Here is an 18,516-nt window from a genome sequence, read left to right as displayed (position 1 = left end):
GTACTTTTATATGCTTTGCCATTAAGAAGCCAGCAACACCAAAACTGCAATTGTGTAGAATAAGTAGCTCTCCCTTGCTTAGTATATAAAATCACTGATTTTTATGTCAGGTTTATTGCTGATACTCTCTAACTTGTCCTTCCAAAGGAAGCTTGAACCACTGATGTTCTTTTAAAGATCTACTTGTTCTTTGTGAGCTTTCCACTCCAGTAATTTCTGGCTCATGGTGTTTGTGTGGCTTTTCAAGTCCAGCAACAGAACCAGCACAGGCATAGAGGAGATAACTTCACTCAAGCACACTGACTTCATCCCACTTCCTTTGTGTGGAGCTCAACATGATCTCAGCCTTGCTAAGAAGGTAGAAAGTCATTTAAAAACTTTATTGATGATCATAAAAGTGCTGTAGAGATCCCAGATCCCAGCAGCTACGCCTCTAACATGTCAAAATGACAGACCAGATAGTTTAGAGAAAAACAGCCACACACCATCTTCCTGTTACAGCAGCTCTCTCAGATTCTCATCATCTTAGCCAGAGAGAACTGCAGTGATATTTATTGTCCGTCTTACAAGAAGCAGCTTTTGCTATACTGAAAGGAAGCCATCTGAAGTCTAGATTTCAGTCTCTGTGCTTCTAGTTCTTGGAAAAAAGTGTCATCATCACTTTGCATTATTGCTGCTTGCAGTTGCTGTATTTCCTTTTCCATCCTTGATCTCAGTTCTCTTTTTGTTTTCTGTAGCATCTAAAGAAAATACAGACATTAGCCACAGCACGTAAAGGGAAGACATTCACACAAAATTAGAAATACTTACTTGTGCTTGTGCTTTCTCCCTGGTTTGGATTTCTTGGCATTCTTGAGATAAAGCTTCTGCTAGCATGGAAAACTAAGCAAAACACGTGTTTGAGTTGAACCAATTAAAGAAAGGAAAGACTTCTAGTGTAAAAAAAATACTGTCTTTGCAGATTAAGCTTTACCTGATCTTTGTAATAGTTCTCCATAGACTCCAACTCATTTTGATGCTCTCTCCTTTGCTCAGCACGCTTGTCTTGAGCATACGCTCTCAGGTCCTTCAGTCTTTGCTTCTGAATTTCTAAGCCTTCTTCAAATAAGGTTTTAAATATCTGCCAATAATTAAAAAAAGCAAACCTAAAACATTTAAATATACAATTACATTTTTCAGCTGCTGTATCTCCTGATGGAAGGGTGATCACATGAAAATAGGTCATTGCCCATGAAAAAGTACAGTTATGTATCTAGTAATGGTGGTACAGATACAGCTGACCTGTATTTGTGTTACTCATTTAGCTGAAATTCTGAGAGATAAAATAAGTTTCTTGTGTCAGTTTAGTCATATGACTAAGAAAGGCGCTAGAACAGCAAATGTTCATTACATTTTTAAAATCACTTCAGACAACCCAACAGTGCAAGCCAGGGTCTTTGAACATGCGCTGTGATTTACAGCCCACCCTGCGTTCTGTCATCTAACTTCAGGACCTTCATCCAGATTTCCAATGGCAGGAAACCCAGCCTGTACTCAGGCTTTCCATTTATCCAAAGAACACTTACCAGCTACAGTGCTGTGCAGCTTCAGGCAAACAGTTCTCAAATCACTAACAGTGGATTCTGCACTAAACTTCTAGACTGTTATTTGAAAAGGTACAAGAATAGATAACACAACTCTCAAAGTGTAATAACTCTACTTGCTTTCCTTAGCTCTGATGTCCCACCCTAATTAAAGATCATATCTGTCAGAAAGTCCACTTTGTTTAGCAAACATAACTGAATAACAAAGCTGTCTTTTTGATCAGTTTCCTTAACTGAAGATTTAGATTGTTTTCTTTGGATAGTAACTATAGGAACAACTTCTTAATCCTACTGTTTCTGAAAACTCATTTCCCCAATTTCTCATGTTACCAGCCCTGTTTTTTCCATGCTGATACTTCACCCTTTCTCTCCTCCTCTTAGCCCCATAAAGCATCCTTTCTTGTTTTACAGTGATCTGCCCTGAACTGTATCAATGTTTCCAAAGAAGGAACCTTTTCCTCTGTGGCCTTGACTGACCAACCATTTAATCCTGGCTCCTACGCTCTGTTCACTTAACTCGCTCTCTGTCTACTTGTACCATTATTTGAACCACTGGACTATGGGCCCTCAGCACTGGGGTCCAAACAAGAAAGAAGAATTCCACACTTGCAGAGCAAAACAGCTTGTACTTACCCTTTCCTCCCGTGTCCTAGCCCGCATCATCTTGGCACGCAGCTGAACCCGGTAATCTTCATAATATTTCCTGGCTCGAGCAATTTGCTGGCGTTTCTCTCTCACTTTATTCTGAGCCCATTTCTGTCTGTAGATACGTTGCTTAAATTCTTGCTAAATGGAGAACAGTAGCTGTCAGACCACCAAGCTTCCAACAGATACTGCTGCGGGCAAAGCTTTGTTAGTCATTGCTAAATAAATAGGGACCTTTACTTAGGACCTTCTCCCTACCCCGATTTTACACTGCATTTATGGTTTAAAGCTTTAATCACCACTGATTTAGCAAAGAGGTGCCGTGAAGAGCACTATATAATTAAGGAGTCAGCATTGCCATGGTAGCTGGTGGTGTTACCAGCAACACCAGGAGCCTGAAGTTTCTCCTCCTTGCACATTCTTAGAATTTGCACTTTTAAAGCAACAGTGCAGTGTAATAATAATATTCCATTCCCATGACCTCAGGAGCCACACAGCAAACAGATTACATGGCATTTGAGGCCACAGCTACTCAAGAGGCATAAAATTTTTTGTAAGATAAAAAGCAACTTTCATGGACCAGGAAATACACATTCTAGCTAACTCAACATGAAATTTTTTTGTATTACGTAACGAATACCCTTTAAAAGAACATACCAGTCTCTTGTTGTGGTCTTGATCTTTTTTAATAATTGCAAGAAGTAGCTCATGCTTCTTCAGGGCTTGTTGAACCTGGAGGTTTAAAAAAAAAAGCTAATTACTTCCATCATTCTGCAGGACAGGCAGTTTTATGTAGGAGTTTTAAGTATTGCCCCTCTGCTGTGTTTTCTTTTTTATGTTGAGAGTTACCATGCATAAGTTAATCAACTTTTGTATCTCATAACCAACTTTTAAACTAAAAGACTGTTCAGAACTAGCACTTGAAACTACAAAATGCTTTTTAAAAAAGCCATAGCAATCCTATGCAGTACTAGATAAACTACTATAAAAAAATGAACATTATAATCAAGTGGCTGATAAAAAGTTGGACCCACGTGTCTAGATATGTACCCCCCTATTTAACTAACCAAGCTCAGATATACATCCTTGCCTACTGGGCTTTGGATGTGCATGTACCCTATCTATGCTGCATACAGAGTCAGGGTGATTTTACTATGATTTTTATTATGCAATACAAACTGACGACTGCTAACTATTCTGTCAGAGGTACCATCCCTGCTGATACTTAGAAGGTAAGAATAAGAACGCTCACTTCATTTTGGAGTTTTGGTCTAGTTCTGCCAGAAGCTGCCTTAAGTTGTTCAGTATGTGCAAGCTGCTGCTGCCACATTTTCTTCAGAGTATGGTGGGAAATATGCAGGTGGGGAAACTCTTCCAGTAGCTGAAATAGGAGGTCACCATCTCTTATTTTCACTACAAGGTAAAGACAGATGTAAGCAATAAATTCCTGGACAATACATTTAGTGGTAAATTCTTCCAGACAATGTCAGCCTCAGTTCTGAAATATTTTATATTGAACACTATATGCAACTACCATGCTGCTTGTATGATGTCAAGCTAAACCCAGCAGGACATAACATCACTCTGTCAGTACAGCTGCAGAGAAGGTAATCCCAAGCTTTTGTTGGTGTTTTGTTTTTGGTTTTGTTTTTTTTTCCTGCCAAAGAATTGCTTTTATAGCTCAGACATTATTTTCCTCCCACCACCACATCCAACACAGACAGGTATCCCCTTCTTTCTTCAAATGGTTCTGACCATCACTAATCAGCGATTTCTTGATCTGTCTGTCTCTCACTGGGTGCAGCAACTTAAAATAACGCTAATGCAGCAGTAGTAATGACAGATCCAGGTCCAGTAAACAGGTGGAAAATAAACTGGTTTGCAACCAGCTCATTCCCATTACATCTTTGAGCTTTCTGGCAGGAAAAGATGAGGGGGAGATGAAACAAACGGATGTTAACCAAGTATAGGCCCTTTAAACACTGAAAAAAATAAGGCAGTTGTACCTGAGCAACATTCACCTATGCAGGGGATTGTACCATGATCTTATATAAAAACATACACACTGCTGGTTACCAAAACTGAGCCTGCGACCATTGGCTGTTTTTGGTCTTGAAAGGAAGATGATAGGAATGGACAGATTCTGCTCTATTACTGTACATGGCTCAGCACCATCCCTCTCAAGCTAAAGGCCCAATTTTAAATCTGATACATGCTCAAAAAAAAAAAAAAAAGACTGAGCTCAGACTATAGTGGAGCAAGCATAGGAGGAGCAGTAATGGAAACAAGCCTTGAAAATAATCCAAGGGGTTTTAAGGAGGTAGCAAATGGGTCACAGCTCTGATTGATTGTGCATTGGTGGTTTACATTTACTTAAAGCATTATCTTCCGTAACAAAAATCCAGACATATAGAGGTCATAAGAAGGGGAAAGTGCTACAGCTGACTGGTATACGTTGGACTGATGCCTTTATTCTTGGAGTTCTCAACACATGCTTTCAAAGGATGCCAGTTTTCCACCAAGTATAGTTTTGCAGTTCTTACTTGGAGCTGCTTTCTTTGGCTTCACAGTCCCTCGTTTTGGAATCCACTGGCTGTATTTGGGATTCTGAGGTGTGGTTTTTCTAGAATAAACTTTCACTGGCTGAGGCATTTTTGGAGGTTCTTTAAAGATGTTTTCTTTGTATTCTTGTTCCTTAGGAGCAGATGTAAAACAGATGGAGAACAGGTATGAGAAGGGAAAGACTGATAGATCACAGTTTGGATATCAGAACTTAAATGTCCCCGAAACTTTAGAATAAGAATTTGGACATATTGCATTGGATTCTCCAGGTGGCCAGAATTTACCAAATGCAGGTCAGGGTTCAAATAAAGGTTAAATCTCACTTTTGCATAACCTCAGCTCTTTTGCAGCACTTATTTAACACTACTGCAGCAGCCTATGGACTGCTTCTGCAAAGGTGGTGAAAAGGGCCACTGCAGCCTACATTGGTATGACATTGGTATGACAGAGCTTTTCTGCTGAGGTTCTTTGCTGTTCCAGTAGTATGTAAGAAAGTAGCAAAACCCCCTTTGCCATATTCATAGCATTAGAGAATCACCCTTGCACAAACCCAACTTTTAGAGTAGTTGAAAAAAGACTATGACAATATTAAGCAGATCGCCTACAGCGTACGGGGGCTCCAAGCTTATTAACCTAGCTGTTGGGGATGTGTGTGTGTGTGTGTGTGAAGTCCCCATCTGTGGAGAAGTTGAGGCTTGTCTATGGAAGCTCTCTACTTGCTTATTTAGCTTTAACTCATTAAATATGAGAGTTTTGAAGTTACCACTTCATGTGAAAAGCATGGCAGTTGTTACCCATAATAATAGGTGTTATTCTTAATACATAGAAATGCTGAAAGCTCTAAAACTACTTGTCTCTTGGTTCTACCTAGCTCAGGAAAAGCTGTCCTCCTCTTTACTACTTTAGTAGTGTACAGTGCTGTAACTATGACACTGGAAGTCAAGGAGTTTTTGTACCCAAAAGACATACCCAGTGTCTGGAAAGATCATCTAGACAAATATAAAAAAAATCAACAAAACACAACCAACAATCACTATAGTGCATGACATACCAGTTCCTTGATGATGTCTCTGAGCTTGGAAAGTTTAAGCCTCTCCCTAGCTTCATAAATTCTTAGTTCATCTTCATAAGCTTTAGCAAGCATCTAGAAAATAAGGGGACTTTTCAGAGAAAATAATCAGTCCATATGACCACCTCATTAACTTGTTCGGTGTATGGGTCAAAAAAAGTAGCTTCTTCCACTTTAAACTCTCATTTTTTTGGAACATTTGGGGTTTAAGTCTTTTCCTCAGCAATCCACAGCTACAACAGTACAAAATTACTAACGTAGGCCAGATGCCCCCATTAAGTAAGAGCATTCCATTTTAATGATTTTAGTATAACTGTTGGTAAGAGTGACCAATAGGTCTAACCTAGAAATTACCTTTGCTTTTTTTGTTCTTTCATCCCTTTCTTTTTGCAGCTGGCTGCGTATTTTCCTTATTTGGCCTGTTCCATTACTGCAAAGTTTATCTTCCAACTCAGAAAACAGTTGATGCGGAGATGAGGGTGACGATGGAGAAAGGGATCGTGGCCTGCTTGGGTACCTTAGATGTGGTGGGTCTGTAAGGAAAGGCAATTCACTGAATATCTAACTTAAAAAGAAAAACCTCCAGCCAAACATAAGGAAAAAAAAGCCCCCCAAAACCCACACAGCATAATTTGTGCTAAACTTTTTGACTTTTAAGTCAGAAAAAGCTAAAGCCTTTGCCTTTAGAATTATCCCTGCCCCAAATCACAACTTTTGGGGCTTATATAATAGCAAAGGTGCCAGGAGATATTCAAGATGAGGAAGGAAAAAGCAGCAAAGACAACTGAAGGTAGCTCAAGGTGAGAGACTGTCTATATGCCAGGGTCACAAACAGCTCCATCTTGGAATATGATGTTGTGCGTATGGATTAGATGGAGCTATATGATAGCTTTATAGCGTGGTGTACGTATAGGGTGGTTATTTAATCATATTACCACCAACACATACACTGCAGAGTATGTTTGTAAGAGACCTCGATGTACATGCTGTGTTCAGCACAGAATCTGCAGTGAAGTGTCTTGTGAACAGAATCATTTCAGAATCACCGTCCTATCAATGAGCTTGTATTTTGTCCCTCCCCCCACTTGCTGTACATTTGTTACTGCAGCTGGGTGTGCCTGGTATTTTTACTTAAGTGTTAAATGGGAACTTAATTGTAGTTCTGTTACTGTTGCTCAGGTTTGGGTCTAAGACAAAATATACGTGAAGTAACAATACAAAACTTAGTAACTAACTATGAGTAGTTCAATGCATCAGCTTTACATGAGGATTTTTTCTTTTATATTCTTTTCCACCCTAATGCTTAACTGGCATAAGAATTGTTACCTCGCTCAGCTTTCCTTTGGCGATAATCCATGACACTGTCACTGTGCTGAGACAGGTTGTCTTCATCTGTCAACTCTTCTTCTCCAGTTTGCCTGCCCAAAGCTCTCTTTAACATCTATTGGATAGATTTTTTGGGGGTCAGGTTCAATAGTGCATTCAAAATTTAGAACTGTCTAAAGTCAGGTGTTAGTTGCAGATTTCCTTTTGTTCAATATTAAATTTATATTCTTGTCAATATTAAATTTATATTCTTGTTCTCCCCGCTATCATTACTAAGGCTAGATTGCTCAGATACAACAAAGAATAGATTTCACTTACTAAATCTAGTTCAGTTAACCTGTGAGAGAGTTTTTCTGTCACTTTATGAAGCTCCTGCTCAGATAGCTTTTCCTTTGTTGTTCCATGGGAAAAAAACTCTTCAAGTGAATCTGTGGTAGAATTTTCATATCTGCTAAAACAGAAAACAGATTTCATTTCTATTCTAAAAACTTGAAGATAAGCATTACTTTGTACAATTCCAGTTCACTTTTTGCATGAACACATTTTTATAGGATAAAGCAGAAGCTGAATGTGTAAATGCCTTTAACTATATTTAAGAAAATGCATATATGTCAGGAGAAACAGGAAATCTTTCTGTTAAAATTAATCTTTCACTGTCATGCAGCCAAGGAAGAACAGATCTTATTTTAAGGGGGGAGGACTGGGTGGCCATGTATATGAAAGTGCTAGCTTGGCTCAGTACCAAAAAACTGAACTTGCCTTTTCTTTCTGGGCATATATCTAGGTTCAGGTCTTGAAGTCTGTGTTGCTCGTTCGGCACGTAGTGAGAGTTTTTGATGTAAAGAGGAAGCAGATGTAGAAGTCCCATATATCAGAGGAACCTAGGAAAATGAGTAAGAGGAACTTAATAAAATCATAATTTATTCACACTAAAGCTCAGAAAATAACATAGATCATGTGAGTAGAGAGATCCTACAACAGCTTTTCCAGAAGAACCATCTCAAACCCTATAATTATGTATATATATATATAAAAAAGGTCCCTGACTAAAGATAGTGTGCTTTAGAGAATTAGATGTTTAAAGAAATAGACCAGCAAAACCAGAAGATCAGTTCAAGAATTATCTACAGCTAAACCACTGAATCAGAAGAACAAGGTCTAGGTTAAGTTATATGAGTATCCCTACATACAACCCCATTAGCCTGGGACTAATGCCAAGTAGTGCAAGTAAGCTGAACCTCACTGAGTATAGACTAAGCTGCAGTGCACAGCAAACTAACGGAAAACAGTTCTGTCCTTGTGCCGTTTAGTTACGCTGTTTTAGTACAGCCTGGTCATTTATCAGTTCAAACTGGAGTAATTTGGGGTTGGCATGCTTGCAAAAACACCAATGGAAAATGAGTTTTAAACAGAGACACTGTTTTAAACAGACAATGTACAAGTAAAGGCTGTTGAAACTATTGGAACAAACAAAGTCTGTGAGTACCTCTTGTGGTTGCAGAAGGCAAAAAAAAGTGTTTTCCAGAGCAAGGAACTTCCTATACAGACATGTTTCAACAAACACAGAATGGCATCTGCTGATCAATCTGTGGGTTTTGTATTATTCAGTTTTTGAAAAGCAAAGGACAATGCAAGGACATAAAATGAAAGAATACAGCCAGGCAGTTCAATGATCTTTAGGAAGAGAGCGAAATCTGAATTTTACTGGAGTCTGAACAACCCCAGAAACCAAAATTCTTACTAATTTAGAATACTGATACACTTCAGAAAGGACATGACTGTACTCTTTGTGTTTTGTACGTCTTTGATTAAAACCAAGATAACTAGTAACTGGTTGGTTGTGATAAAGTAGAACTCTATCGGTACTGGCACTTCTACTTCTTGGAGCAAACACCTCCAGAAAGAACTGACCTGACTTATAAACTGGACATAGTCATAGTCTAACAACATGGTATCACTGATTGTATATTGAAGAAAGCAAGCCAAAAGCAGGTTTGAAAAAAGCCCAGAAGTGCCACAAGGTATCAGGAGAATTAAGTGGAAATCCAAAAATATTGACTGAACTTCCACAAATAAGGTAAAGATGTAACATCTACCTTTGCCACATTGTCCTCAGCTTCATTTGATACCACCTTGTCTCCCACTGCAGAAAAGCACATGACAGATAAGTGTTAGTTGATGGTACAGACTGCACCATGCCCACTCGTGGGGAATAAGTGAAAAAAGCTGTGATCCATGGCCTTTGGATCCAAATTATTCAAAGAGAACAGAATGACAAAGCAACTGTGGTTACACAGTTGTGTGACATTCATTTTGGTAATTTTTCAAGTTTTGACTGTTCAGTGTCATGGGAATGCTATGGAAACTAGAAAGGTAAGCAGTGTTTCCCAGGCAACAGAGAAAATAAGCTCTGAAAACTAGCCTCTAAACATTTTCTACAATAGCAGTTAATGGCTTTTTCCTAGAGTTGAAACTGGCTTGTTTGGTCCACGTTTCCCTGTGCAGAATAAGCTCAGCCATGAGAGTTATCTGCTAGAAGAGATTTCTGTAGTATAGGCACATCTTAACTGGACTAAGTAAGAAAGGAGTTGAACTGGGAACACAGAATATTTTTCTCCAGCACAGTGAACAGCCTAAAAGTAACCTATTTTTGCTTCTCTATAAAACAGAGAGAGAAATATGAACTTGTGGCTGAATTTTTAAAAATGCACTAGTAGTTTCAAAACCATGTTTCTTGTAGTGCCAATAAAAATAAATGCTACATTTGACACTTAAGAGTTACCCTATAAGAAGCAAAATTCTCTCTTACCATGGATTTTCCTTGATAGAGGAAGACTACCAGAAACATCTTCAGATTTCTGTGTAAGTGATTTTTCAAGCTGAAATAAAAAGCAACGTTTCCTATAAATTCACCGGAGAGTGTTGACAGGAAGGTCATACATTAGGTTTGTCTGCATATGCAATCAATGCTGATTTTATAGATAAATAGAAATACACTATAATTATTTTGTTTACTATGTTGTAAACTGTGCAGTTACATTGATTATGGGGACACATCCCTCAAATTAACTTCCTCTCTGGACACTCAGTGAAGAATGAATCCACAATCCAAAATTCTTTGAACTGAAGATAAAATCTGACACATTCAGAAGTATTCTTCAGAGACCAACTACTCCCTTTCTGCAAATATACTAGAAAGTTTTAAAATGAAAGCAGTACTGATTACTTACAAAAAAAAAAAAGTCAAAGGACAGGTTTTTACTTACAGTACGAATTTTCGCTCCTTCACTGTTAGCCAAAGTTGTGGACTGGCTGTCTGAGCTGTGATAATCTCTCCATCCAGGATAATGAGGTCTGGCTTCCAAAGGTTGGAAGGGTGGTAGCAAAGGAATAGCTTGCTGGATAGGCTCCCCTAGTTTTGTAGCACTGGCACTCAAACTCTCTTCTTGAGGTTCAGTAGCATGAACAGACTCCACTGATCCTTAAGAGACAAATATGAAGAACTTGAAGGTTAAGTGTTATCTGTGAAAGCAGAATATTAGTTTTGTATATCCTCCATACATATTAGATGGAAGTATCTAAATATCTAATGTTAGCTACCATCTTTGTTGGATGGTATAGAACAGTACTGTAACATTTTTATGCCTTATGATGTTACTTTTATTCTGTTTACAGAGATACATACTGCAGCCCCTCCCTGTCTCACTACTTTTCTAAGAGCACCAAGTTTTTCATGACTATATGTATATGAATATACTGCCCTCATACTGCATGGGTACATAGTAAATACTTTCATTTTGCTGTTGTTTTCCCCACTCTTTTTAGATACATGCTGGGGAATGCCTGCTCGTGTGCAGGAATTCTAGGCAATGACAGAGCCATAGTCAGCAGAGGCCGGGGACAATTGGAGAAGATGGCTGCTACCTGTCAGAATGATTCACCCAATACACAATCTACCCATAACTGTCCTTAACAGCATGAAAGCCCCCTTGAAAACATGATTTTGGATGCTAGGATCTTCCACAAGGACTTTTAATTTTTATTATTTTGCTTACTGAACCACAAAAGGAAAAAACCTAGCTGAAGCTAAATCCTAGCTAAGCAGAAATACCCCAGATAATGGAGTTTGCATACTCTGGGACACTAAAATATAAAATTTCTGAAAAGGATTTATTTATTTCAAAATATAGCTAAAGTGTTTCCATCCATGACTAAGGTTCTCCCCTACACTACCTTAGTCAAAATCAGGTAGATTAGAAATCAGAAGAATGAATACTCACCATCTTCCTTTTCCTTTACAATGGCCCTTTCAGTTTCAGACAACTGTCCAGGTAATGTTGCAATAGCCTCCGAGTTTTTGGATTCTTCTACCTCCTTGTCCTTTTCTGCTGATAACAATTCAGGCAACTGGAATTCTAGAAGTGGTGTTTGAAAAAGATTAAGAACTATAAAGCATCTTGCTATGAACTGTTTAGATGCACAATTTTCAGGTTTGGTATGTTAATAACTTGGTGTTAGCAATTCATACTATGATCAAAACAGGTCTGTTAAATTCCTACTTGTAATTCTATTTGATAAAAATTTCATAATTCATAATATTTCTTTATGCCTCTACCTGGAGAGATTAATCACCAATAAGAACAGGAATATTCTTATAGGAAATAGGAATGGACTCCATTTAAGTAGTCTGCACATTATTTGTCCCAGAGCCACCCATGTTTTTAAGTGGCACACACTCCTAACAAGTCATCTTGAAGAATGAACTTACTAGTCTTTTTACAGTCTTAAATAATACATTTTACACTGCAATAAATGAAATAAATTAAAGGCTTCAGAACAGGCTATTGAACAAAATAAAATGCCTTTGTAGGGAGAACTGAATTAGAAGTCAAACAACAAACCTTTATCCAAATAATGTAGCTCAGGAGTCATGAAAAACAGTGTCTGGAACACTTACTTTAAGAAATCTACATTTTAACTTCAGCAAGATCAACCACAGGTACATTTGCTTATTGTGGGTTGGGTTTTTTGGGGGGGTATGGGTTGTTTTTTGTAAAATAAGAGTTTAAAACAAAGTATTTGTCTGAAAGAAATAAATTTTTAAAAAAGAAACAGCAAAAAAAGCCTAGAAATGTTACTACAGAGTAGTCTTACATTTTTTTCACCCAAACTCACCTTGCTCTCGCCTGGAAAATGAATAAGCAGTATCTCCAAGTCTAATTAATTCACTGGTACATTCTGATCCATCTTCATCACAAGATGGAATAAAAAATTCTGACTGGGACCTAAGAGGAACATAAAGCCGTGAAATATTTTAAATCTTTGCCCCTTCAGCCCACAAGATGGAGCTGCAGAAGAGTGGCAACTCTACTCCAGGTAGCTGGCTGTTACAGTGTAGGAAGGAAGAGACCAGCTTCTACAAAACAAACCAATGTGGAAATCATGAAGATAAATTGAATGTAGTTTAACTAAAATACAAATAAAAAAATGCAAATATTCAGAATTGTTCTTACCCTTCAGCTGATGAGAGTACTGACAGTTGTGTAAGTTTACCACCATTGCTTTCCAGCTGCTCTTGAGATACAATTTGAATTTCATTATTGGATAGCACATTTGCCTCATCTGTTAATAATGAAGATGCAATTATTTTCAGGAAAACTACTTCTGCCTATTCACTAACAGGTATTATTGCCAATATCATCAAAACAGTTTAAGTGTAATAAAACATTATAATGATGATACCTAAAATGATGACATGTAATGCCCCCTCCTTGGCTGGGGGCAACTTTTATGGTAAGTTTTGAAAAGCGATACAACTATCATATACCCTATTGTTTCAATTATAAATAACCCCTTTGTTCTTCCTCAAAATAATTAAGTCCTGTACTTAAAACTAGAAAATTGGAGCCACTAACACCTATTGGGTAGTAGCAGCAGGAGCCTGAGAGAAGGGGAAAGCAGTACAGGGACTGAAAATTGCTACTGCCCTCTTTCTGCCGTTCACAGTGAAACGGGACAGGAGGCAATTGTCTCAGCCACCAAGTGCTCTCCCCTTTACTCACAGGGTGCAACAGCCAGTGATGACAGTTCTTATCAGCTTTAAGACAGGAAGAGCAGTACTAAGTCTGCAGTAAGGATGATGCCTCTGAAGGGCTTAGTAGCTTCTGTTTCCCTGTTTAACATGTTCCTCAAAATAGCCCCTCCATGGATCTGCTCCCAAGATCCAGTTCACAGGAAAGCTTAAGTCATCCCTCTGTGTGTCTCCTAGTAAAAGCAATGTTTGCTCAGCGTTCCAATTAAAGTCAACACTTCCCTCCCTGAATCCTAACCATAAATCATTTGACTTACAAGTTGAAAAGCAACACACTAACAGAGAATGAATTGTCTGGAGTAGGCTTCTGCCACAAGAACGAAGCAGAAAGATTGTTCTCCAATTCTTGCCTTTTAACAAATTGTGGAGAAAATAAATTATCTATTTTTATCTTTATTGTTTATGAAAATAATGAATGTAAATACTCAGTTTGGCCACTAAAATTTCCTCCCTTCATAGTCAGTTTCAGTCTTTCTCCTCTTCTGCATTGTCAAGGTTATAAATAAGGCAAAAACACCAAATAAATCTTTGCTACATTGGAAAGACCTTGGGTATCCCAAAACAAAGTTTCACAAAGCTTACATCTTCCAATGGATATCACTCCCTATAGCTGCTAGTGAGGAGAACAGCAAAGAAACAGTTTTTACTTATTATGGGAGCTGTATTCCATCCATGAACATCAAGAACTATGGTCATGAGAAGCTAACAGCCCTCAGCAAGGTAACTTGATAGCAGACGAACAGAAAAACTAAGCTGTCCATAATATAGTAGTAGCAGAACATAATACCTTAAAATAGGACATCTGTCTACTCACCTCCATTCTGAGAAGAAGATTCACTGGCTTCTTCTGTAAGATACTCTAACAAACCATCAAATATTTCGAGGAGGTTTCTGATAGATTCCCTTTCTCCTTTCACAATGTTCTCACCTTAAAAGAAGGTACTGCCACATATTAGTACTTCACAGAAAAAAAATTCTCAAAAGCAGTTTTCTGGAGAAGAGGAAATTCTTGTGAAGGTGTCAGCTCAGAAGACAACTGGTCACTCATTTATGGCTACGTATGTAAGCTTAAGGTATCTTAACAGTTCCCTAAAGTTGAATAGTTTCAGTTCTAATAATTGTAAGTTTATTGATGCTATACCTGCTTCCACAAAAAAAAAAAAAAAAAAAAAAAAAAAAGGGATATTTTCAGGGATAATTAATATTTTCTTATACATACTAGCTACAGCATGAACCAAGTCTATGGACTGGCAGGCAGGATTACAAACACCAGCCATACTGTACAGGTACCAAATGAGAAAGAGAGAATTCATATGAAGCAAGCAGTTCAAGCAGTTCTCATTCTTTGCAGGCTATGTTACGCAAAACTATACATATGAATACTCAAAGAAAGCTATTATCCACGTACAAAGGACAGACACAACATGGTTTAAGTCTTTACTCACCAACTTTTTAAACTTCACTAACAAGTTCGAAATTCAAGGCTCATGTTTTAAAACCCAGTCTCCAAGCTTTAACTGTATACAGAAAGTTCTGAGCCGGTAACAGACTTCAGGTAACACTTCAGCAGACAAGTGAAGTATGATTGTTAACTTTACCATTTCTTACAGGTCTGTGTCATACAAGACAGCACTTATTTATTCTCTGCTTGCTGTTTAAATTTATAACCTGATGTCCAAGGCAAGGGTTCAGTGTTTTGATGATGTTCACTACAAGAAAAAGCCCTTTCATGTAAGTATGAAAGCATGCTTTATAACATATGGTTCTTATAAAATGTTCAAATTAAACCACACAGATATTCAGCTCGTGTTTGTCTACATTCAAATGAGTACTTACCAGTGATGTGCGACAAGCTGACCTGCAAATAGTCCAATGCCAGGGAATCTATTACTGCTTGTACATTATGTGCATCATCCTCTTGGCTTCTAGGAGTAGCTATGAAATCTATTTAAAATAAATAATGGATTTTAGGCTACCTAAATAGATAGCTTATTGCAGATGTTTTAAGTAAAGTACTGTAACTTTCACTTACAAGTTAGTATTTTTTCAATACCTTGTGTACTTGGTGAAAAGCCCAAATATTACATAGTCGTACGAAATCTTTTATAAATACTGAGTACAAACTTAAAAGACTCCCTGGAAGATGTATTTTATCAGCTGAAGTATTAAATTCAAGAATAGAGACTACTAAAGTATTTTTCCTCCTTCAGTTCCAGCACACACATCTAGTTCAGATCATCAAATTGCAATTGCAGTTTGTGTTAAGCTCTCTTCCTCCCCTGTCAGAGACTAGTTGGACTGCAATATATTCTACTTAATTGGGAGCAACATTAGTTTTAGTTCTGGGCTTACATTTAACAGGACTTCTGCCTCCAATAGCTGCCAGTTACCTCAGTGCTATTAAAATCTCCTGCAAGTAGGAGTCTTGACATTTCCCAAACGCAACAGTTGACCATAAAGCAAACAAATATGTAATTGCATAGCCCGTGCTTAATTGTCATGAAGTCAAATGGAGTTGGATTAAATCAGAGTTAAATCACAGTTTAGCTCTCAGCAGACTATAAGTATTAAGCATTTTATAAGAACAGGGTTCAGTATTAACACTTCTTCAAGAGAAATGAGCCAAGGCACACCCATCAAAGGTATTGTGCCTATGTATGGCTTTCAGGGCCTAACTTACAATAGGAGAAATTTTGCTGTAGCTATACTAGTGAACTCCTCTCATAGCTGCCATTCATACCTGTCAAAAAAAAAAAAACCAAAATTGGCCAATATTATTTAAGTCTTCTTAAAGAATGACAATCTTACGTGTTTGTCTTTGGAAAGACACAAATACTTTAGAAAACCTACATCTGTAATAAGTTTTGCAGACTTGAAATTGTTCATTACAAAATATACAGAGACCAAAAAAAAAGCAGGTTTAGACATTATTGTTCCCACCTGGTACTTTTTCTCCTAAGATTGATTCATAAAGACGAACAAACACATCAGCACTACATTCGGAGAGATGCTTTATGTGCTGGTTTATGTGACAGCTCCTTAAAAGATCATTGGCAACATCTATCCAATCTATTAAGAAGTAAAACATATTAATGTCAGAACTGAAAGACAGAGAAATAAAGACATGGTTAGTTACAGTGAAATATGGAACCCATTTAAGTGTCTTTGACTCCACCATCGGAAACACGGACAGAGAATGAGGAATGATACACACCAGTATCTTGTTCACATACGCAGTCATAGCACAACTGGACTTGAGAGCTGAAGGGTACTGAAGTACCACAGGCTGGGCAGATTATTTTTTTCCTTCCACATAATGGAAAGCACAAACTTTGGTTTGGCCACATAGCCAGGAATTCCAAACCTTGAAGGACTTAACAAAGTAAGCTTTGATATATCTCTTATCAAGACTCAGAAATGACATATACTTTTTTGAAGAACATGAGCTTCTCTTTTACAAACCTAGTTTCTCTCAGACTCTTAGGCAATGATACCACTGCTAATATAAGTATTCTTCATGAAAGCTAAATTCAAGGACTACTTTTATTAGTTTGCTGTTTAGGGATTACAAGAACGTGGAGCTGGTGCCACCAACTTCACGCTGTGTTGAGCACAATGAGATATGTGCCTGATTTTCCCAAAACTTTGAGTCCTGAATTCAAAGTGCTTTTAAGTACATGTATCCTCTACAGTCTTCCTTGTCACCCAATTCAAATATCAACTTGGAAGAACAAAAGTCTTCATCTGTTAGTCTGCGATCTCTTAAGGTTGGATTTTACCCCTACATGTTAAAATAGTTTTGTTTGCAAAAGCAACACCTATTATCAAGGACTTTAAATTACTAGAGAAGGGGTAAGTTATCTTTGGAAGGAAAAAAGTATACAATTACTACAGTGAAAACTAATTTGTACAGTTTTTACTCTTCTGTACAGTGGGATTATTACTTTTCCATCACTCCCCTCTCCACTCAGTTCTGTACTTTTAATAATTTCAGGTGCATGAAAGGTTAAAGTAGCATCTCTTACTTTCAGACTGACATGTCTTAGAACACTTCAGCTACTGTTCATCTCCAGCTTTTATCAATTTAAAAGTGTCACCAGAGGATTGCAGAGACAAGAGGGGGGAAGGGGGGGTTAACATGAAGCGCTTAAAAAGCCACAACACACTAAAATATACAGCTTTAAGGAAAATCACGTCTGAATAAAAGGGACGGTGCTCGCGATGTGAGCAGCAGGCGGATGACAAGGCGGAGGGGAGCGAAAAGGCAGCTCTGCACCCTGCCTTCCCCAGCCCTGCGGGGCGCGGAGGCGGGCTGCTGCTGCTGCTCCGGGCCTCGCACCCGGCCCACCGCAGGGCCCCGCAGGCCGGCGGGGACACGCCACGATCCAGCCCCAGCGGTGGGCAAGGCAGGGCACGGTGAGGCCAAGGCCCAATTCACGGGCGCGAGGCGCCCGCGGCTCGGAAACGGGCGCGCCCGCGGGTCCCGCGGCTGCCCCTACCTCTCTCCTCAGCGCTGCCCATTGCGCGGCCCCTCACGCGCCAACGGCCGGAGCGGGCAGCCCCGCCCCAGGGAATTTAAACTGCCCCTCTCGGCATCCTCCGCTCTGATTGGGCACGCTGCGCCGGAAGGGGCGGGGACGTCCCGCCTGCCTGCGCTGAGGGAGGGCCCTGTCCCGCCCACCGGGCGTCACTGTTGTGCGTTGCCGAAGAGCCGGTCGTCATGGAAACGGGGGGGGAAGAGCGCCCGGGCCTCCGAGCCACGCCGCAGCGCGGGTCACGTGGCCTCCCCCCCCTTCCTGGTGCAGGCACGGCGCCTGTGTCACGTGACGGGCGCCCCTCGCTATGGCCGCAGCAGCCCCCGGGCTCGAACCATCACCGCCGCGAAGGCCCTGCCCGGCCTAACCGCGGGGCCGGGCCCTCCTCTCCGCCCGCGCCTCCCTTCCCGGCTCGTGTCGCCTCCCTTTGCCCACGACCAGAGCCCTGTGGGCTGAGCTCCCCCCGGGCGGGGCTGGGGGCTGGCCAGGGGGCGCTTCGGCTGCTGAGGGCGGCTGGCGGCCTAAAATGGCGGCGTGACAAAGCGGGGGCTGTAAGGAGGCGGGGGTGCGCCCGGGGTGGTTCCGCCTTCCTCACCCCGAAACAGAGGCGGTTGTTGGCGTTTTCACAAGCAAAATTAGGTGGGGAGAGGGCTGGGCGCTGGCGGGAAGAGTTCTAGCGGTTGACCTTGCAGGCCTGGCCTGGGG

General features: G+C 39.7%; 1 protein-coding gene across 1 annotated transcript; it reads right to left on the bottom strand.

The window, feature by feature from the left end:
* Positions 1-437: 437 nt before the first annotated feature.
* On the bottom strand, positions 438-16,517 carry CEP95 (centrosomal protein 95). The gene is made up of 21 exons (XM_068413567.1): positions 16,217-16,517; positions 15,113-15,220; positions 14,091-14,204; positions 12,699-12,807; positions 12,361-12,470; positions 11,466-11,600; positions 10,452-10,666; positions 9,995-10,064; positions 9,282-9,328; positions 7,945-8,066; positions 7,504-7,636; positions 7,186-7,300; positions 6,214-6,392; positions 5,842-5,934; positions 4,772-4,922; positions 3,481-3,641; positions 2,886-2,960; positions 2,217-2,369; positions 974-1,120; positions 811-882; positions 438-740 (listed from the first exon to the last, which is right to left on the bottom strand). Exons 1-21 carry the CDS (start codon positions 16,515-16,517, stop codon positions 564-566), a joined length of 2,787 nt encoding a protein of 928 aa, XP_068269668.1. The 3' UTR covers positions 438-563.
* Between the last annotated feature and the right edge of the window lie 1,999 nt (positions 16,518-18,516).

This window comes from Nyctibius grandis, chromosome 15 (assembly GCF_013368605.1).
Source record: "Nyctibius grandis isolate bNycGra1 chromosome 15, bNycGra1.pri, whole genome shotgun sequence".
Classification (NCBI taxonomy): domain Eukaryota; kingdom Metazoa; phylum Chordata; class Aves; order Nyctibiiformes; family Nyctibiidae; genus Nyctibius; species Nyctibius grandis.
Note: the sequence above shows the minus strand (reverse complement) of the source record. Positions and strands in the feature narration are given on the sequence as shown.

Excerpts from the sequence above, each read along its gene's own strand:
- CEP95 (XM_068413567.1), bottom strand. The coding sequence starts at position 16,517 with ATGACTGCGTATGTGAACAAGATACTGGTGTGTATCATTCCTCATTCT. Across the intron at positions 11,601-12,360 it reads ATTTTCCAGGCGAGAGCAAG|AATTCCAGTTGCCTGAATTG; the intron begins GTGAGTTTGGGT and ends CACCACTTCTAG. Across the intron at positions 7,637-7,944 it reads TATATGCCCAGAAAGAAAAG|CAGATATGAAAATTCTACCA; the intron begins GCAAGTTCAGTT and ends TTTCTGTTTTAG.